General features: G+C 48.1%; 1 protein-coding gene across 2 annotated transcripts in view; it reads left to right on the top strand.

Moving 5' to 3' along the window:
• Window positions 1-14614, top strand: part of C1QTNF3 (C1q and TNF related 3) — a 117502-nt gene extending 102888 nt beyond the window's left edge. The window contains exon 6 of one of the 2 annotated variants that reach the window (XM_073655102.1): window positions 14356-14614. In XM_073655102.1, the coding sequence (XP_073511203.1) occupies window positions 14356-14515 (160 nt within the window). In that variant the 3' untranslated portion in view covers window positions 14516-14614. The remainder of the gene's footprint in view (window positions 1-14355) is intronic. The other variant, XM_073655103.1, reaches the window with a different exon arrangement.
• The last annotated feature ends 8448 nt before the right edge of the window (window positions 14615-23062 follow it).

Genomic DNA, 23062 nt, shown 5'->3' with positions numbered 1-23062 from the left:
CCCATATAATGCTCCATACAGTATACTGGTCCCCATATAATGCTCCATACAGGATACTGGTCCCCATATAACACTGCATACAGAATACTGGCCCCCATATAACGCTCCATACAGAATACTGTCCCCCATATAACGCTCCATACAGAATTCTGACCCCCATATAACGCTCCATACTGAATATTGGCTCCCTATAACGCTCCATGCCGGCTGTTCCCCCCTTATAATGCCCCATTACAGGAGCGATATCTATTGTAAATTCTACAATAGCTCAGAAACCGGCGAATCCTCACAGCGCACAGTGTAGACCGGACAGTATAGTCCTCCATACAGTATTATGGGCACCATATAATGCTCTATACAGGACACTGACCCCCTTATAATGCTCCATACAGGATACTGGTCCCCATATAATGCTCCATACAGGATACTGGTCCCCATATAACGCTCCATACAGGATACTGTCCCCCATATAACACTCCATACAGAATATTGGCCCCCATGTAACGCTCCATGCTGGCTGTTCCCCCCTTATAATGCTCCATGCAGGATGACACCCCCCTTTTAATGCCCTATGCAGGATGTCACCTCTACCCCCCATAAAATGCCCCATGCAGGATGTCACCCTCCCCCCATATAATGCCCCTTGCAGGATGTCACTTCCCCCCTTTTCAATGCCCCATGCAGTATGTCAGACCACCCCCTCCCTTATAATGCCCCATGCAGGAGGTCACACCCCCCCTCCTTATAATGCCCCATGCAGTATGTCACACACACACCCTCCTTATAATGCCCCATGCAGGATGCCAATTCCCCCCTCCCCCTCTTATAATGCCCCATGCAGGATGTCAATTCACCCCTCCCCCTCTTATAATGCCCCATGCAGGATGTCAACCCCCCCATATAATGCCCCATGCAGTATGTCACTTCCCCCCTTCCCCTCTTATAATGCCCCATGCAGGATGTCACGCCCACTCTCCCCCCACCATATAATGCCCCATGCGGTATGTCACCCCCTCCCATATAATGCCCCATGTAGTATGTCACACACACCCCATATAATGCCCCATGTAGTATGTCACACACACCCCATATAATGCCCCATGTAGTATGTCACACACACCCCATATAATGCCCCATGCGGTATGTCACCCCCCCATATAATGCCCCATGGAGGACGTCACACCCACTCTCCCCCCACCATATAATGCCCCATGCGGTATGTCACCCCCCCCATATAATGCCCCATGCAGTATGTCACTTCCCCCCTTCCCCTCTTATAATGCCCCATGCAGGATGTCACGCCCACTCTCCCCCCACCATATAATGCCCCATGCGGTATGTCACCCCCCCCATATAATGCCCCATGTAGTATGTCACACACACCCCATATAATGCCCCATGTAGTATGTCACACACACCCCATATAATGCCCCATGTAGTATGTCACACACACCCCATATAATGCCCCATGCGGTATGTCACCCCCCCATATAATGCCCCATGCAGGACGTCACACCCACTCTCCCCCCACCATATAATGCCCCATGCGGTATGTCACCCCCCCCATATAATGCCCCATGCCCCCATTCATAAAAAAAAAAATCAAATACTCACCTCACTTCTTACCTGATGCTGATCCGGACTCCTCAGCATCGCCCGCGTCTTCCCGCTGTGACAGCTCAGGAGAGATCGCGCGCGCTGTAAACATATCACCGCGCCCTCTGACCTGAGACGTCACAGTCAGAGGACGCGGAAGATGCTGCGGAGGCACGGGGAGGGGTAAGTATTGTGCCGGCGCCGTCACATGACCGAAGATGTCCCTGCGCTCAGCATTGGGCCGGGGGCCCATGCTGAGCGCAGGGACATCTCCGGTCATGTGACGGCGGGGGGTCCTGCGGGGGGGCCCCATGAGGAGACGCACAAGATGGGGGCACCAACGGGGCTCCGAGGGGGCCCCGACAGCCCGGGCCCCATGCTGGAGTCAGGGCAGTCATGCCCGGATGGCGGCCCTGCTGGAGGCTGGAGGGGCCCCCTCTCCCTCGGGGCCCCGTTCAATGAACCGGCTGCACGGGCGGTAGGTCCTCCCCTGCAGGGCAGACAATACTCTGTGAGCCAAACACATCAGCAGCAGCTGCACAGATCTCTGCTGGATTGTTACAATATATCCAGTGTAGACAATGCTCTGTGAGCTAAACACATCAGCAGCAGCTGCACAGATCTCTGCTGGATTTTTACAATGTATCCAGTGCAGACAATGCTCTGTGAGCTAAACACATCATCAGCAGCTGCACAGATCTCTGCTGGATTGTTACAATGTATCCAGTGTAGACAATGCTCTGTGAGCTGAACACATCAGCAGCAGCTGCACAGATCTCAGCTGGATTGTTACAATATATCCAGTGTAGACAATGCTCTGTGAGCTAAACACATCAGGAGCAGCTGCACAGATCTCTGCTGGATTGTTACAATGTATCCAGTGCAGACAATGCTCTGTGAGCTAAACACATCATCAGCAGCTGCACAGATCTCTGCTGGATTGTTACAATGTATCCAGTGCAGACAATGCTCTGTGAGCTAAACACATCAGCAGCAGCTGCACAGATCTATGCTGGATTGTTACAATGTATCCAGTGTAGACAATGCTCTGTGAGCTAAACACATCAGCAGCAGCTGCACAGATCTCTGCTGGATTGTTACAATGTATCCAGTGTAGACAATGCTCTGTGAGCGAAACACATCAGCAGCTGCACTGATCTCTGCTGGATTGATACAATGTATCCAGTGTAGACAATGCTCTGTGAGCGAAACACATCAGCAGCTGCTGCACAGATCTCTGCTGGATTGTTACAATGTATCCAGTGTAGACAATGCTCTGTGAGCGAAACACATCAGCAGCAGCTGCACAGATCTCTGCTGGATTGTTACAATGTATCCAGTGTAGACAATGCTCTGTGAGCTAACACATCAGCAGCAGCTGCACAGGTCTCTGCTGGATTGTTACAATGTATCCAGTGTAGACAATGCTCTGTGAGCTAAACACATCAGCAGCAGCTGCACAGATCTCTGCTGGATTGTTACAATGTATCCAGTGTAGACAATGCTCTGTGAGCTAAACACATCAGCAGCAGCTGCACAGATCTCTGCTGGATTGTTACAATGTATCCAGTGTAGACAATGCTGTGTGAGCCAAACACATCAGCAGCAGCTGCACAGATTTCTGCTGGATTGTTACAATGTATCCAGTGCTGACAATGCTCTGTGAGCCAAACACATCAGCAGCAGCTGCACAAATCTCTGCTGGATTGTTACACTGTATCCAGTGCAGACAATGCTCTGTGAGCTAAACACATCAGCAGCAGCTGCACAGATCTCTCTGCTGGATTGTTACAATGTATCCAGTGCAGACAATGCTCTGTGAGCGAAACACATCAGCAGCAGGTGCACAGATCTCTGCTGGATTGTTACAATGTATCCAGTGTAGACAATGCTCTGTGAGCGAAAAACATCAGCAGCAGGTGCACAGATCTCTGCTGGATTGTTACAATGTATCCAGGGCAGCAGGGGCGGACACAGACTGTAGTGGGCCCCTGTGCAAGAATTTTTGGGGCCCCCCCCTTGCCCTTTATAGGGGGCATGAAGGCCCCCCCCCGTGCATCTCTCGTCCCCCCGTGCATCTCTGATTCCCCCCACTCCTAGTTAATTAATTGTATTTAAAAAAAAATAAAACTTGTTATACTTACCCCCAGGGATGGCTCCAGGTTTTCGTGGGCTGCGGGCGACAGAGTCTCATTGGGCCCCTTTAACACATACCATGATTCATGATGCACAGATAGCACAGAGAAATATATATATATATATATATATATATATATATATATATATATATATATATATATATATATAGTACAAGGCCAAGGATTTCACTTACTACATGACATGAGCGATATCTATTGTAAATTCTACAATAGCTCAGAAACCGGCGAATCCTCACAGCGCACAGTGCAGACCGGACAGTATAGTCCTCCATACAGTATTATGGGCACCATATAATGCTCCATACAGGATACTGACCCCCTTATAATGCTCCATACAGGATACTGGTCCCCATATAAAGCTCCATACAGGATACTGGTCCCCATATAACGCTCCATACAGAATACTGGCCCCCATATAACACTCCATACAGAATACTGACCCCCATAAAATGCTCCATACAGAATACTGACCCCCATATAACGCTCCATACAGAATACTGGCCCCATATAACGCTCCATACAGAATACTGGCCCCCATATAACGCTCTATACAGAATACTGGCCCCCATATAATGCTCCATACAGTATACTGGTCCCCATATAATGCTCCATACAGGATACTGGTCCCCATATAACACTGCATACAGAATACTGGCCCCCATATAACGCTCCATACAGAATACTGTCCCCCATATAACGCTCCATACAGAATTCTGACCCCCATATAACGCTCCATACTGAATATTGGCTCCCTATAACGCTCCATGCCGGCTGTTCCCCCCTTATAATGCCCCATTACAGGAGCGATATCTATTGTAAATTCTACAATAGCTCAGAAACCGGCGAATCCTCACAGCGCACAGTGTAGACCGGACAGTATAGTCCTCCATACAGTATTATGGGCACCATATAATGCTCTATACAGGACACTGACCCCCTTATAATGCTCCATACAGGATACTGGTCCCCATATAATGCTCCATACAGGATACTGGTCCCCATATAACGCTCCATACAGGATACTGTCCCCCATATAACACTCCATACAGAATATTGGCCCCCATGTAACGCTCCATGCTGGCTGTTCCCCCCTTATAATGCTCCATGCAGGATGACACCCCCCTTTTAATGCCCTATGCAGGATGTCACCTCTACCCCCCATAAAATGCCCCATGCAGGATGTCACCCTCCCCCCATATAATGCCCCTTGCAGGATGTCACTTCCCCCCTTTTCAATGCCCCATGCAGTATGTCAGACCACCCCCTCCCTTATAATGCCCCATGCAGGAGGTCACACCCCCCCTCCTTATAATGCCCCATGCAGTATGTCACACACACACCCTCCTTATAATGCCCCATGCAGGATGCCAATTCCCCCCTCCCCCTCTTATAATGCCCCATGCAGGATGTCAATTCACCCCTCCCCCTCTTATAATGCCCCATGCAGGATGTCAACCCCCCCATATAATGCCCCATGCAGTATGTCACTTCCCCCCTTCCCCTCTTATAATGCCCCATGCAGGATGTCACGCCCACTCTCCCCCCACCATATAATGCCCCATGCGGTATGTCACCCCCTCCCATATAATGCCCCATGTAGTATGTCACACACACCCCATATAATGCCCCATGTAGTATGTCACACACACCCCATATAATGCCCCATGTAGTATGTCACACACACCCCATATAATGCCCCATGCGGTATGTCACCCCCCCATATAATGCCCCATGGAGGACGTCACACCCACTCTCCCCCCACCATATAATGCCCCATGCGGTATGTCACCCCCCCCATATAATGCCCCATGCAGTATGTCACTTCCCCCCTTCCCCTCTTATAATGCCCCATGCAGGATGTCACGCCCACTCTCCCCCCACCATATAATGCCCCATGCGGTATGTCACCCCCCCCATATAATGCCCCATGTAGTATGTCACACACACCCCATATAATGCCCCATGTAGTATGTCACACACACCCCATATAATGCCCCATGTAGTATGTCACACACACCCCATATAATGCCCCATGCGGTATGTCACCCCCCCATATAATGCCCCATGCAGGACGTCACACCCACTCTCCCCCCACCATATAATGCCCCATGCGGTATGTCACCCCCCCCATATAATGCCCCATGCCCCCATTCATAAAAAAAAAAATCAAATACTCACCTCACTTCTTACCTGATGCTGATCCGGACTCCTCAGCATCGCCCGCGTCTTCCCGCTGTGACAGCTCAGGAGAGATCGCGCGCGCTGTAAACATATCACCGCGCCCTCTGACCTGAGACGTCACAGTCAGAGGACGCGGAAGATGCTGCGGAGGCACGGGGAGGGGTAAGTATTGTGCCGGCGCCGTCACATGACCGAAGATGTCCCTGCGCTCAGCATTGGGCCGGGGGCCCATGCTGAGCGCAGGGACATCTCCGGTCATGTGACGGCGGGGGGTCCTGCGGGGGGGCCCCATGAGGAGACGCACAAGATGGGGGCACCAACGGGGCTCCGAGGGGGCCCCGACAGCCCGGGCCCCATGCTGGAGTCAGGGCAGTCATGCCCGGATGGCGGCCCTGCTGGAGGCTGGAGGGGCCCCCTCTCCCTCGGGGCCCCGTTCAATGAACCGGCTGCACGGGCGGTAGGTCCTCCCCTGCAGGGCAGACAATACTCTGTGAGCCAAACACATCAGCAGCAGCTGCACAGATCTCTGCTGGATTGTTACAATATATCCAGTGTAGACAATGCTCTGTGAGCTAAACACATCAGCAGCAGCTGCACAGATCTCTGCTGGATTTTTACAATGTATCCAGTGCAGACAATGCTCTGTGAGCTAAACACATCATCAGCAGCTGCACAGATCTCTGCTGGATTGTTACAATGTATCCAGTGTAGACAATGCTCTGTGAGCTGAACACATCAGCAGCAGCTGCACAGATCTCAGCTGGATTGTTACAATATATCCAGTGTAGACAATGCTCTGTGAGCTAAACACATCAGGAGCAGCTGCACAGATCTCTGCTGGATTGTTACAATGTATCCAGTGTAGACAATGCTCTGTGAGCGAAACACATCAGCTGCAACTGCACAGATCTCTGCTGGATTTTTACAATGTATCCAGTGCAGACAATGCTCTGTGAGCCAAACACATCAGCAGCAGCTGCACAGATCTCTGCTGGATTGTTACAATGTATCCAGTGTAGACAATGCTTTGTGAGCTAAACACATCAGCAGCAGCTGCACAGATCTCTGCTGGATTGTTACAATGTATCCAGTGTAGACAATGCTCTGTGAGCGAAACACATCAGCAGCAGCTGCACAGATCTCTGCTGGATTGTTACAATGTATTCAGTGCAGACAATGCTCTGTGAGCGAAACACATCAGCAGCAGCTGCACAGATCTCTGCTGGATTGTTATAATGTATCCAGTGCAGACAATGCTCTGTGAGCTAAACACATCAGCAGCAGCTGCACAGATCTCTGCTGGATTGTTACAATGTATCCAGTGTAGACAATGCTCTGTGAGCGAAACACATCAGCAGCAGCTGCACAGATCTCTGCTGGATTGTTACAATGTATTCAGTGCAGACAATGCTCTGTGAGCGAAACACATCAGCAGCAGCTGCACAGATCTCTGCTGGATTGTTACAATATATTCAGTGCAGACAATGCTCTGTGAGCGAAACACATCAGCAGCAGCTGCACAGATCTCTGCTGGATTGTTACAATATATTCAGTGTAGACAATGCTCTGTGAGCGAAACACATCAGCAGCAGAGGCACAGATCTCTGCTGGATTGTTACAATGTATCTAGTGTAGACAATGCTCTGTGAGCTAAACACATCAGCAGCAGCTGCACAGATCTCTGCTGGATTGTTACAATGTATCCAGTGTAGACAATGCTCTGTGAGCCAAACACATCCGCAGCAGCTACACAGATCTCTGCTGGATTGTTACAATGTATCTAGTGTAGACAATGCTCTGTGAGCGAAACACATCAGCAGCAGCTGCACAGATCTCTGCAGGATTGTTACAATGTATCCAGTGCAGAAAATGCTCTGTGAGCGAAACACATCAGCAGCAGCAGCACAGATCTCTGCTGGATTGTTACAATGTATCCAGTGCAGACAATGCTCTATGAGCGAAACACATCAGCAGCAGCTGCACTGATCTCTGCTGGATTGTTACAATGTATTCAGTGCAGACAATGCTCTGTGAGCGAAACACATCAGCAGCAGCTGCACAGATCTCTGCTGGATTGTTACAATGTATCCAGTGCAGAAAATGCTCTGTGAGCGAAACACATCAGCAGCAGCAGCACAGATCTCTGCTGGATTGTTACAATGTATCCAGTGTAGACAATGCTCTGTGAGCGAAACACATCAGCAGCAGCTGCACTGATCTCTGCTGGATTGTTACAATGTATTCAGTGCAGACAATGCTCTGTGAGCGAAACACATCAACAGCAGCTGCACAGATCTCTGCTGGATTGTTACAATATATTCAGTGCAGACAATGCTCTGTGAGCGAAACACATCAGCAGCAGCTGCACAGATCTCTGCTGGATTGTTACAATGTATTCAGTGCAGACAATGCTCTGTGAGCGAAACACATCAGCAGCAGCGGCACAGATCTCTGCTGGATTGTTACAATGTATCTAGTGTAGACAATGCTCTGTGAGCTAAACACATCATCAGCAGCTGCACAGATCTCTGCTGGATTGTTACAATGTATCTAGTGTAGACAATGCTCTGTGAGTGAAACACATCAGCAGCAGCTGCACAGATCTCTGCTGGATTGTTACAATGTATTCAGTGCAGACAATGCTCTGTGAGCGAAACACATCAGCAGCAGCAGCAGCACAGATCTCTGCTGGATTGTTACAATGTATCCAGTGTAGACAATGCTCTGTGAGCGAAACACATCAGCAGCAGCTGCACTGATCTCTGCTGGATTGTTACAATGTATTCAGTGCAGACAATGCTCTGTGAGCGAAACACATCAACAGCAGCTGCACAGATCTCTGCTGGATTGTTACAATGTATTCAGTGCAGACAATGCTCTGTGAGCGAAACACATCAGCAGCAGCTGCACAGATCTCTGCTGGATTGTTACAATGTATTCAGTGCAGACAATGCTCTGTGAGCGAAACACATCAGCAGCAGCGGCACAGATCTCTGCTGGATTGTTACAATGTATCTAGTGTAGACAATGCTCTGTGAGCTAAACACATCAGCAGCAGCTGCACAGATCTCTGATGGATTGTTACAATATATCCAGTGTAGACAATGCTCTGTGAGCCAAACACATCCGCAGCAGCTGCACAGATCTCTGCTGGATTGTTACAATGTATCTAGTGTAGACAATGCTCTGTGAGTGAAACACATCAGCAGCAGCTGCACAGATCTCTGCTGGATTGTTACAATGTATCTAGTGCAGACAATGCTCTGTGAGCTAAACACATCAGCAGCAGCTGCACAGATCTCTGCTGGATTGTTACAATGTATCCAGTGCAGACAATGCTCTGTGAGCGAAACACATCAGCAGCAGCTGCACAGATCTCTGCTGGATTGTTACAATGTATCCAGTGCAGACAATGCTCTGTGAGTGAAACACATCAGCAGCAGCTGCACAGATCTCTGCTGGATTGTTACAATGTATTCAGTGCAGACAATGCTCTGTGAGCGAAACACATCAGCAGCAGCGGCACAGATCTCTGCTGGATTGTTACAATGTATCTAGTGTAGACAATGCTCTGTGAGCTAAACACATCAGCAGCAGCTGCACAGATCTCTGATGGATTGTTACAATATATCCAGTGTAGACAATGCTCTGTGAGCCAAACACATCCGCAGCAGCTGCACAGATCTCTGCTGGATTGTTACAATGTATCTAGTGTAGACAATGCTCTGTGAGTGAAACACATCAGCAGCAGCTGCACAGATCTCTGCTGGATTGTTACAATGTATCTAGTGCAGACAATGCTCTGTGAGCTAAACACATCAGCAGCAGCTGCACAGATCTCTGCTGGATTGTTACAATGTATCCAGTGCAGACAATGCTCTGTGAGCGAAACACATCAGCAGCAGCTGCACAGATCTCTGCTGGATTGTTACAATGTATCCAGTGCAGACAATGCTCTGTGAGCTAAACACATCAGCAGCAGCCGCACAGATCTCTGCTGGATTGTTACAATGTATCCAGTGTAGACAATGCTTTGTGAGCCAAACACATCAGGAGCAGCTGCACTGATCTCTGCTGGATTGTTACAATGTATCCAGTGCAGACAATGCTCTGTGAGCTAAACACATCAGCAACAGCTGCACAGATCTCTGCTGGATTGTTACAATGTATCTAGTGTAGACAATGCTCTGTGAGCGAAACACATCAGCAGCAGCTGCACAGATCTCTGCTGGATTGTTACAATGTATCTAGTGTAGACAATGCTTTGTGAGCCAAACACATCAGCAGCAGCTGCACTGATCTCTGCTGGATTGTTACAATGTATCCAGTGCAGACAATGCTCTGTGAGCGAAACACATCAGCAGCAGCTGCACAGATCTCTGCTGGATTGTTACAATGTATCCAGTGCAGACAATGCTCTGTGAGCGAAACACATCAGCAGCAGCTGCACAGATCTCTGCTGGATTGTTACAATGTATCCAGTGTAGACAATGCTTTGTGAGCCAAACACATCAGGAGCAGCTGCACTGATCTCTGCTGGATTGTTACAATGTATCCAGCGCAGACAATGCTCTGTGAGCTAAACACATCAGCAGCAGCTGCACAGATCTCTGCTGGATTGTTACAATGTATCTAGTGTAGACAATGCTCTGTGAGCGAAACACATCAGCAGCAGCTGCACAGATCTCTGCTGGATTGTTACAATGTATCCAGTGCAGACAATGCTCTGTGAGCCAAACACATCAGGAGCAGCTGCACTGATCTCTGCTGGATTGTTACAATGTATCCAGTGCAGACAATGCTTTGTGAGCCAAACACATCTGCAGGAGCTGCACAGATCTCTGCTGGATTGTTACAATGTATCCAGTGTAGACAATGCTCTGTGAGCCAAACACATCAGCAGCAGCTGCACAGATCTCTGCTGGATTGTTACAATGTATCTAGTGTAGACAATGCTCTGTGAGCCAAACACATCAGGAGCAGCTGCACTGATCTCTGCTGGATTGTTACAATGTATCCAGTGCAGACAATGCTTTGTGAGCCAAACACATCTGCAGCAGCTGCACAGATCTCTGCTGGATTGTTACAATGTATCCAGTGCAGACAATGCTCTGTGATCTAAACACATCAGCAGCAGCTGCACAGATCTCTGCTGGATTGTTACAATGTATCCAGTGCAGACAATGCTCTGTGAGCGAAACACATCAGCAGCAGCTGTACAGATCTCTGCTGGATTGTTACAATGTATCAGTCCGGTATCCAGGACATTTAGCTCACAGAGCATTGTCTACATCCTGTAGTCAATGCTCTGTGAGCTAAACACCCTGGATTCCTGTAGGCTTTTCAGTAAAGAGCCCTGGTAAGGAATAGGCGCAATTACACATAAAGTAAGAAAGTAACCGAACAATTAGGTGTTCAACCCCCTTAAGTTATGTGCTCCATAAAACCTGTTGTTTCATTGTTGCTGTCATTTGCAGCAGGTGATGGGTTAATTTATCATTTCAGTTGATCAGTCAATAACCCATCGAGCTGCAGATGAGTCTCCCGCTGTCATTTCTTCATCTCAGCCTGGATTTATCGCGCGGCTTTTAATTCTCCAGCAGAGAGACGCTGCCACAACGACTTGTCTCAAAATGCACTAAATGCTGCTCTATATAAAGGCTGATTAAGTATCTGGGATTATTTACCCCCTACTGCAAAGTATATGAGCTCCAGATATGATATTGGTATTACATATTACTGAGCCAATACCCCACAATGAGATAAGATGAATGCATTCATACGTGTCAAGGAAACCTGGCATCACCTCTGTTCGTGCGGAGCTCCGCTGTATCTGCCGCAGGTGTTGCTTTGTTATGTAGTAACATTGTGTTCTAAGAGGATCCCACTGAATGGAAACTTTACCCAAAGGATTCCTTTATGTTTGATTTAAAGAGATGGAATTGTGGACATATAATGTTATGGCAACATGTGGTGTATCTATAGGGGTTAATAAACCCCTAGTGGTCCAGAGCCATTTTCTATGTGTCACCTCAATATTGAGAGGTGACAAGCGCTGACGATGTTGGGTTGACAGGTTTGTCTAGAATACTTACACAGTCCATTTGCCCATTTTTCACCACATATGGGCATCACTCTCGAATTGTCTTAGCTTCGGGCAGCTGAAAGTAAACCCACAGGCACACAATTCTGATGGTAAGTCAGTTGTATTACCACGTACACCTTTATGAAGATTGAGCTCCTTTCAGCTTGTTATGACCACATCAAGGTTCAGCAAAACTTTGATGAGGTCTGTGACCATAAATTAGTATAGAGGAGTTTAGAAGAAAAAGACAAACTCCCTTTTGAACTCTCCTTTAGGCTTCATTCACACATCATTATTTTTGATCAGTATCAGTATTACTGTCATGATTTCTAGGGACTCAGTGGGTGACAGCTCTGCCGCCCTATAGACTCAGGGGCGTGCTGGGCTGTCAGTATTGTGAGTGACCACACAGCTGCTTAATCTGGCCGGGCTTCCTGGGTTTCCTCCCTGTGTCGCCTGTTCTAAGTGATTACCTGGCTATTTAGCCGGCTGACAATTGTCAGACCATTGGCAGTCATAGCTTTGCTCGGTGGTGTGTGCGCCTTGTGCTCTGTGTTCAGCTATTTAGATCTTTGCTGCCTGACCTCGGCCTTTGCCTTTTGCCCATTCTTTTGTATTACTCCTCTGCCTTTGATATACTCTGACCTTTGTTTCCTGACCTCGGCCTTTTGACCATTTTTTTGTATTACCCCTCTGCCTTTAATGTACTCTGACCTTTGTTGACTGACCTCAGACTTTGCCTTTTGACCATTCTTTTGTATTACCCCTTTGCCTTTAATGTACTCTGACCTTTGTTGCCTGACCTCGGACTTTGCCTTTTGACCATTCTTTTGTATTCCCCCTTTGCCTTTAATGTACTCTGACCTTTGTTGTCTGACCTTGGACTTTGCCTTTTGACCATTGTTTTGTATTACCCCTTTACCTTTGATGTACTCTGACCTTTGTTGTCTGACCTTGGACTTTGCCTTTTGACCATTCTTTTGTATTACCCCTTTGCCTTTGATGTACTCTGACCTTTGTTGTCTGACCTTGGACTTTGCCTTTTGACCATACTTTTGTCTTTGACGCTCTCTCCTGGTATCTGAACCCGAACTCTTTGACTTCCGTCTTGTGGCTTGTCCCTAAGAAGTGACTCAGTGTCACAATTACTATGCCAAAACCAGGAGTGTCTCCAAAATACAGGAAAGGTGTAAATCTTTCAATTATAGTTTTTCTCTGTAAGTTCCACTCCTGGTTTTGGCTTACAATCACTGATGAAAAATACTGACCAAATACTGATGTGTGAATGAGGACAAGCTCATTCCTGGATACTTAGTTAACTCATTTTGTAGCCAACATTTTTTTTCAAGGAAACAAAGAACCTATAAAAGCCAAATGATGCAACGAAGCCCAACAGAAAAAAATATTTTTTAACCAAAAATACATTCATTTATGCAAAATATTTCCCCCAGAAGGTATTTTTTTTTTTTATAAATCAGCATTTCCATTAAGGTCTCCACTTCTTATTTTTAAAGTTCAATATATTATGTTGATATGCTGGCAAAGTCCTCAACTGGCTGCAAATCACATCACTACCATTGCTGGCCTCATATAGACACATATAGCATAAACATCTCCCAACAGAATATCATAAATTATTATTTTTTATTAATATCAGAATAGTGGTCCAACTGCAGTGCCCCCTCATTGTTTGCTTAGACATAGTGATATTTTTTATATTGCCTGTGCCTGGTACAGTCCATGAAATGTGACTGAGCTGCAGTACCAGATACAGCCACTACTATATGTATGGCACTGTGGTTAGAGAGGGGTCAAAGTGCAAACGTCCCTATGTTCGGCTGACCATTGGGGGTGCAGATTCAGATCCGAATTAATCTGATGTTTATGAAAATTTATTGCAATCTTTTATTTTTTTTTTTACACTTTCTACAGTGAAAAATATTACATTTTCCTGGAAATTCTCTCTCAGTTTGTGTTCTCTTTCTTTTTCCACGTCATTGTTATCAAGCATTATAATTCACCCCAGGCAATATATTCATGTCTCTGAACTGAGATATACATTAGGATCCATTGCATCTAGAAACAATATTCTGCACACATTTCATATGTGACCTTTTAAGAACGCGCTTCTACAATCTATATGCATTTCCTTGTTATTTCTTCCGTTGAGTGATTTTTTTTTTTAGCACGCGCCATGGTAAAAATAAAGACAGGCATTCAGTATATAGGCAAATAGATTCCATTTTCCCCAACCAAGTTCTAAAAAATTGGAAACAGATTTTTTTTTTTACAGATATTTGTTGATAATAATGAACATTTTTTTTTAAATTGCAGTTACGAGTCCAAGGGGAAGCAAGACACGTCGGGAAACAGCGCGGTGTTAAAACTGGTCAAGGACGATGAGGTGTGGCTCAGGATGGGAACCGGCGCCCTCCATGGAGATCATCAACGTTACTGCACCTTCTGCGGGTTCCTGCTCTTCGAGACCAAATAAAGACGTTAGATTGTTTTGATTCTTCTGTTTGTTCGCCGAGTTATCTGCAAATTTATGAAGACGAACTAGAATATGAAATGAAAGGATCTGAAACCATAAAAATGCAAAAAATAAAATGAATTTTTTTTTTTATAAAAATATATGAACATCCTATACTTTACTCCTATTCCTCATTCCCCGTGGCACTACAACTCAAATCACCTGAGCTGGGGCACAACTATAGGTATACTTGCCAATTTTTTGAAATAATTGCCATTTTGTGTACATAATCCCACAGCACACACCCCTTACACAATCCAGTTTCTCTTTACCCAAATACAGTTATATGAAAAAGTTTGGGCACCCCTATTAATCTTAAGCTTAATGTTTTATAAAAATTGGTGTTTTTGCAACAGCTATTTCAGTTTGATATATGTAATAACTGTTGGACACAGCAATGTTTCTGCCTTGAAATGAGGTTTATTGTACTAACAGAAAACGTGCAATCTGCATTCAAACAAAATTTGACAGGTGCATAAGTATGGGCACCTCACCAGAAAAGTGACATTAATATTTAGTAGATCCTCCTTTTGCAAAAATAACAGCCTCTAGTCGCTTCCTGTAGCTTTTAATGAGTTCCTGGATCCTGAATGAAGGTATTTTTGACCATTCCTCTTTACAAAACAATTCCAGTTCAGTTAAGTTTGATGGTCGCCGAGCATGGACAGCCCTCTTCAAATGATCCTACAGATGTTCAATGATATTCAGGTCTGGGGACTGGGATGGCCATTCCAGAACATTGTAATTGTTCCTCTGCATGAATGCCTGAGTAGATTTGGAGCGGTGTTTAGGATCATTGTCTTGCTGAAAGATCCATCCCCTGCGTAACTTCAACTTTGTCACTGATTCTTGAACATTATTGTCAAGAATCTGCTGATACTGAGTGGAATCCATGCGTCCCTCAACTTTAACAAGATTCCCGGTGCCGGCATTGGCCACACAGCCCCAAAGCATGATGGAACCTCCACCAAATTTTACTGTGGGTAGCAAGTGTTTTTCTTGGAATGCTGTGTTTTTTTGCCGCCATGCATAACGCCTTTTTGTATGACCAAACAACTCAATCTTGGTTTCATCAGTCCACAGGACCTTCTTCCAAAAAGAAATTGGCTTCTCCAAATGTGCTTTTGCATAGCTCAGCCGACTCTGTTTGTGGCGTGCTTGCAGAAACGGCTTCTTTCGTATCACTCTCCCATACAGCTTCTCCTTGTGCAAAGTGCGTTGTATAGTTGACCGATGCACAGTGACACCATCTGCAGCAAGTTGATGCTGCAGCTCTCTGGAGGTGGTCTGAGGATTGTCCTTGACTGATCTCACCATTCTTCTTCTCTGCCTTTGTGATGTTTTTCTTGGCCTGCCACTTCTGGCCTTAACAAGAACTGTCCCTGTGTTCTTCCATTTCCTTACTATGCTCCTCACAGTGGAAACTGACAGGTTAAATCTCTGAGACAGCTTTTTGTATCCTTTCCCAGAACAACTATGTTGAATAATCTTTGTTTTCAGATCATTTGACAGTTGTTTTGAGGAGCCCATGATGCCACTCTTCAGAGGAGATTCAAACAGGAGAACAACTTGCAAGTGGCCACTTTAAGTAGCTTTTCTCATGATTGCATACACCTGGCTATGAAGTTCAAAGCTCAATGAGGTTACAAAACCAAAAAAAGTGCTTTAGTAAGTCAGTAAAAAGTAGGTAGTAGTATTTAAAACAAGAAAATGATAAGGGTGCCCATACTTATGCACCTGTCAAATTTTGTTTAAATGCAGATTGCACATTTTCTGTTAGTACAATAATCCTCATTTCAAGGCAGAAACATTACTGTGTCCAACAGTTATTACATATGACTCGCCCCCTGGGCCGTGGGGCACTCGGATCCGGGCAGAGGGGGAACGATGGGAGTAGTAGTGGCAACCCGGTTCCGTGGCTCAGGGTGGTGAGGCCAGTGGTAGTCTGTTATGTGCTGTTGGTTTTGTACGACTACGCCACCCGTGGATTTGCGGTCATCAGGAACCGCCGCTGCAGGGCAGACCGCTGGGGCTGATGATATATGCAGCTGGGATGGTGTGACTCCCCACGGGAAGAGTGCGGCCCCAGGGCAGTATAGTGGATGGTGGGAGTGATGGTAGTGAGAGTCCCGGTGCTGATAGTGCTGGAGGAGCAAGGAGCACACAGACAACAAGTTGCAGTCCAGGGTCTTTACTGAAACAGGTAAACTGACCCATAAACAGTCCCAGCTAGGAGGGGACCTGGATGTCTGAGAGCAACGGGGAAATTGGCCCTGGTCAGGGTGAGGGTGTAGGCCTACCGTGCTTTCTGCGCTCCTTCTGGCTATCTCCTCGTTATAGGGTAACAGCCCACGTTTCCGAGCTTTCCGTGTATTCTCGCCTGTATGACCTGCGACTTGGGTTCCTTTCTGCTCCCAGCCTTGTACGGCTTTACTGGTCCCTTCGGTTGTGGCAGGGCCTCCAGGCTTCTTAGGCCAAGGAATATACAGTCCCTTGCGGACTGGTTCTCTGCTGGGGGATGTGGAATCCTTCCAGCCTCAGACACCAAAGTCTGGTAGATTAAGTCTGTTATCTGCCAAGACAGGCTCTCTTCGCCTCTTGTCTCTGGCTTGTGGCTCTCCTCCTGCCACACTTCCTCTTAGGTTACAATGCAACTGTCTGTCCCTGCTCTGCTGAGACACGTCTCAGTCCTGAGACAGGTCGTCCAGTTCTCTCTAACCCTGCCCTCAGTACCAGCTTTTATAGGGGCAGCCTTCTCCCCCTACTGGCCTGAGACAGGAGGTACTGCATGCTAATGTTCCCCTGACTAGAGAACCTCCCCCTTGCTCTCAGACACAGCTTTATTACATTTTGTGGCATCCAGGCCAGGGTGACACACATATATCAAACTGAAATAGCTGTTGCAAAAACACCAAGTTTTATAAAACATTAAGCTTAAGATTAATAGGGGTGCCCAAACTTTTTCATATAACTGTATACGCTTAGACGCTGGGGCTCAGCATCATGGAAAACCTTCAGGGAGCTCTGCTTTCTGGTAGGGTCATAAAGGCTTCTGCAGCGCCCAAGAGATTTGTCCACCCCTTCCAGTATCCAGTAAATCTCCTTTTTACTGGGAGCCTCCTGAATGTAGACAGGTTTGGCTGCAATGATGGGGGGCCCTGAGACAGTTGTAGAACCCAGGTCTTGGTACTTAAGAGAGTAAATGATACATAGGAAGGATTCTGAATGGTAAATGGAATACTGTGGTACAGTGTCCTGTTACATACTTGCGTTGGGGCTACAGGAAGTCAAGTTCTGCATTTGCATGTGAGAAAAGTGAGTTAAGGGCAGTGGTGTATCACTAATAGTGACAAATCACGTGGCCGCTATGAGACATCATCACAATTTCAACAGTATTCACATTCTTGAGATGCAGATTCCATTTAATATAGTGGTAGAACAGGAAGTCAACCAACCACTATCCTGTGTCTGAGTCTATTTTCAGCAGGTGCAATTATGTCACTAGATCGCTGCTGCGTAAAGAAAATGGGGCAAAGTGAGTAGTTTTCTATATTTTTTAATTTAATTAGCCAGTACTTAAAGTTGGCTATGTGTGTGAAAGCCATAATACTTTTTTTGGGCAATGTCGGAAAATAATACTGTCTGTGGGGCTTTAGGGGCATCATATTGTCTTGGGGGCAATCATACTGTGAGAGAGGTCACTGGGGGGGCCCTCATAATGTGTGTGGGAACTGTGGGGGGGCAACATACTGTGTGTAGTACCCGTGGGGACATCATACTGTGTGTGTGGGCACTGTGAGGGCATCATACTATGTATGGACACTGTGGGGGAATCATATTGTGTGTGGGCACTGTTGGAGCATTGTACTCTGTGTATGAGCTGTTGGGAGTATCATACTATGTGTGGACACTGTGGGAGCATCGTACTGTGTGTAGGTGGCTGTTAGACTATCATATTATGTGTGGGCACTGTGAGAACATCATATTGTAGGGGCATCATACTGTGTGTTGGGGTCTGTGAGGGAATCATACTGTGTGGAAGATTAAGAGGGAATCATACTGTTTGCAGGGAACTGTGAGGGACTAACAAATACTACACACAACACACAGGAGAGCTGACACCACACGGGACACATCCTCTATATACTACATCACACGGGACACATCCTCCATAGACTACACCGCACGGGACACATCCTCCATAGACTACACCGCACGGGACACATCCTCCATAGACTACACCGAACGGGACACATCCTCCATAGACTACAACGCACGGGACACATCCTCCATATGCTACACCGCACGGGACACATCCTCTATATATTACACCACACGGCACACATCCTCTATATACTACACCGCACGGGACACATCATCTATATACTACACCGCACGGGACACATCCTCTATATACTACACCGCACGGGACACATCCTCTATATACTGCACCGAACGGGACACACCCTCTATATACTACACCGCACGGGACACATCCTCCATATGCTACACCACACAGGACACACCCTCTATATATTACACCACACGGGACACATCCTCTATATACTGCACCACACGGGACACATCCTCTATATGCTACACCACACGGGACACATCCTCTATATACTACACCGCACGGGACACATCCTCTATACACTACACCACACGGGACACATCCTCTATATACTACACCACACGGGACACATCCTCTATATACTACACCGCACGGGACACATCCTCTATATACTACACCGCACGGGACACATCCTCCATAGACTACACCGAACGGGACACATCCTCCATAGACTACACCGCACGGGACACATCCTCCATATGCTGCACCGCACGGGACACACCCTCTATATATTACACCACACGGGACACATCCTCTATATACTACACCACACGGGACACACCATCTATATATTACACAGCACGGGACACATCCTCTATACACTACACCGCACGGGACACATCCTCTATATACTACACTGCATGGGACACACCCTCTCTATATTACACCGCACGGGACACATCCTCTATACACTACACCACACGGGACACACCCTCTATATATTACACCACACGGGACACATCCTCTATATACTACACCACACGGGACACATCCTCTATATGCTACACCACACGGGACACATCCTCTATATGCTACACCACACAGGACACATCCTCTGTATACTACACCACATTGGACACATCCTCTATATACTACACCACCCAGGACACATCCTCTATACACTACACCACCCGGGACACATCCTCTATATACTGCACCACATTGGACAGATCCTCTATATACTACACCACACGGGACACATCCTCTATATGCTGCACCGCACGGGACACATCCTCTATATAATACACCACACGGGACACACCCTCTATATATTACACCACACAGGACACATCCTCTATATACTACACCGCACGGGACACATCCTCTATATACTACACTGCATGGGACACACCCTCTCTATATTACACCGCACGGGACACATCCTCTATACACTACACCACACGGGACACACCCTCTATATATTACACCACACGGGACACATCCTCTATATACTACACCACACGGGACACATCCTCTATATGCTACACCACACGGGACACATCCTCTATATGCTACACCACACAGGACACATCCTCTGTATACTACACCACATTGGACACATCCTCTATATACTACACCACCCAGGACACATCCTCTATACACTACACCACCCGGGACACATCCTCTATATACTGCACCACATTGGACAGATCCTCTGTATACTACACCGCACGGGACACATCTGTGTCACCCTGGCCTGGATGCCACAAAATATATTAAAGCTGTGTCTGAGAGCAAGGGGGAGGTTCTCTAGTCAGGGGAACATTAGCATGCAATGCCTCCTGTCTCAGGCCAGTAGGGGGAGCTGGCTGCCCCTATAAAAGCTGGTACTGGGGGCAGGGTTAGAGAGAACTTGAAGGCCTGTCTCAGGACTGAGACTTGTCCCAGAGCAGAGCAGGGACAGACAGTTGTATTGCACCTAAGAGGAAGTGTGGCAGGAGGAGAGCCACAAGCCAGAGACAAGAGGCGAAGAGAGCCTGTCTTGGCAGATAAAAGACTTACTTTACCAGACTTTGGTGCCTGAGGCTGGGAGGATTCTACATCCCCCAGCAGAGAACCAGTCCGCAAGGGACTGTATATTCCTTGGCCTAAGAAGCCTGGAGACCCTGCCACAACAGAAGGGACCAGCAAAGCCGTACAAGGCTGGGAGCAGAAAGGAACCCACGTCGCAGGTCATACAGGCGAGAATACACGGAGAGCTCGGAAGCGTGGGCTGTTATCCTATAAGGAGGAGATAGTCAGAAGGAGCACAGAAAGCACGGTAGGCCTACACCCTCACCCTGACCAGGGCAAATTTCCCCGTTGCTCTCAGACATCCAGGTCCCCTCCTAGCCGGGACTGTTTGTGGGTCAATTTACCTGTTCTAGTAAAGACCCTGGACTGCAACCTGTTGTCTGTGTGCTCCTTGCTCCTCCAGCACTATCAGCACTGGGACTCTCACCACCATCACTCCCACCATCCATTATACTGCCCTGGGGCCGCACTCTTCCCGTGGGGAGTCACACTACCCTAGCTGCACACCTCATCAGCCCCAGCGGTCTGCATGCAGCGGCGGTACCTAATGACCGCAAATCCACGGGTGGCGTAGTCAGACATTATCAAGAGCGCATAGCAGACTACCACTGGTCTGACCACCCTGAGCCACGGAACCGGGTTGCCACTACTACCCCCATCGTTTCCCTATTGGCCGGATCCCAGTGCCCCACGGCCCAGGGGGCGAGTCAGCTTTGGCGTAGTCGGCAGGATTTCGTGCCCGCAACCACCGGGTACTGCGTGCCTTCAAAAGACTGTCATACCTGCCATGGTGAAGGTTCCCGCCATCCGGAGCCGTTTCCCGCCATCTTCAGTCGGTTCCCGCCATCTTCAGCTGTTTTCCCGCCATCCGAAGTCGTTTTCCCGCCGTCGGACGCCATCTTCAGGACGCCGCGCAGGAAGAAGAGGGGCGTGGACGCCGAAAGCGCGCGAGACCCGAAGCTCCGCCCCATGCACCGACGCTGCGCAAGGTCCTGGAAGGGAGAGAGAGCGACGCTGACGTCATCAGGACGCGACGCAAGGTCCTCGTCCAGAGCAGCAGCAGCGGAGCCGCGGCCTACAGAAGAGGATCGTCGGAAGGTAGGCCACGCTTAAGTAGGGGGGAGGAAAATGTCGGACACAGAGGCGCCCACTACCACCAACGCAGCTGCAGCAGCGGTGATGCCATTTTCCCTGCCCTACATCCCTGGAGCGGCCTGGCTGCCCAAGTACTCAGGGGAGCCCCATGCCCTAACTGACTTTAAGGAAAGGCTGTACAGTTTGTTCCAGGTTTACCCCCTGACAGAGGAACAGAAGGTCAGCATACTAACAGGACAGTTAACTGGCGCAGCCCAAAGGGAGGTAAAATCATGGCCCACTGAGGAGAAAAGGACTGTGAAGGGTATTCTGGCCCGGCTGCGGGGTACCTTTGACACACGTACCTCTGCTGAGATTAAAATGAGGTTCTATGGATGTAAGCAGCGGGCACAGGACAGCATCAGAGACTATGCCCTAAATCTGCGGGAAGCCTTGAGGGCTATTCAACAAACTGACCCTGGCAGCGTGCAGGATACGGATAAGCTACTAACAGAACAGTTTATAGAAGGTCTGCTGTCTAGCGCCCACAGGACCCAGCTGCGCCTCATGTTCTTTCAGAACCCCGACCTGACCTTTGCCCAATTTAAGGACAGAGCCATAAGGGTGCTCCGTGAATCCGCAACCAGTGGCGCTATAAACCCCCGGCGCCCTGCTCTCACCTACCACCAGGAGGCGGCGCCCTCCTCTATGGACCCCGTGGGGGCTGATGCACAGGCCCTGAACCAAGACCGGTCGAAAGACCCGCACCACCAAGTCCAGGAGCTGACCAGGAGCGTCGCGGCGTTGACCAGGACCGTCCAGGCGTTGCAAGTGGACCCGTCAAGACCCATCGAGTCGGCTTCAAGTCTGGAGGATGTCCCGTGGCATCGACAGAGGAGGATTCCGTCGTTCCGAGGGAGGCCCACAGACCGCTACGCAGAGGATGGACAGCCCATTTGCCGTCGATGCAACCAGCCCGGACACATTTCCAGGTACTGTAATTTAAACGGGTCCGACCTGGGGCAGAGGGCCAACCCCCAGGCATAAGATCACCAGGCCCTTATAATTGGGGTGATAAGTACGTTGGGGGGCGCCCGGTTTTACCCGTGGTGCTGGACGGTATCCCCATGAGCGCCTTGCTGGATACTGGGTCGCAAGTAACCACTATCCCTTATGTACTTTTTAAGCAGTATTGGACTGATGCTGATATCACACGGTATCCAGACAGTAACTTGAGCATCATCGCCAGTAATGGCTTACCCGTGCCGCAGATGGGGTTCAAGGAG

The sequence above is a fragment of the Phyllobates terribilis genome, unplaced genomic scaffold (genome assembly GCF_046119375.1).
Source record: "Phyllobates terribilis strain yellow unplaced genomic scaffold, ASM4611937v1 Scaffold_1__5_contigs__length_1240528914, whole genome shotgun sequence".
NCBI lineage: Eukaryota > Metazoa > Chordata > Amphibia > Anura > Dendrobatidae > Phyllobates > Phyllobates terribilis.
Note: the sequence above shows the minus strand (reverse complement) of the source record. Positions and strands in the feature narration are given on the sequence as shown.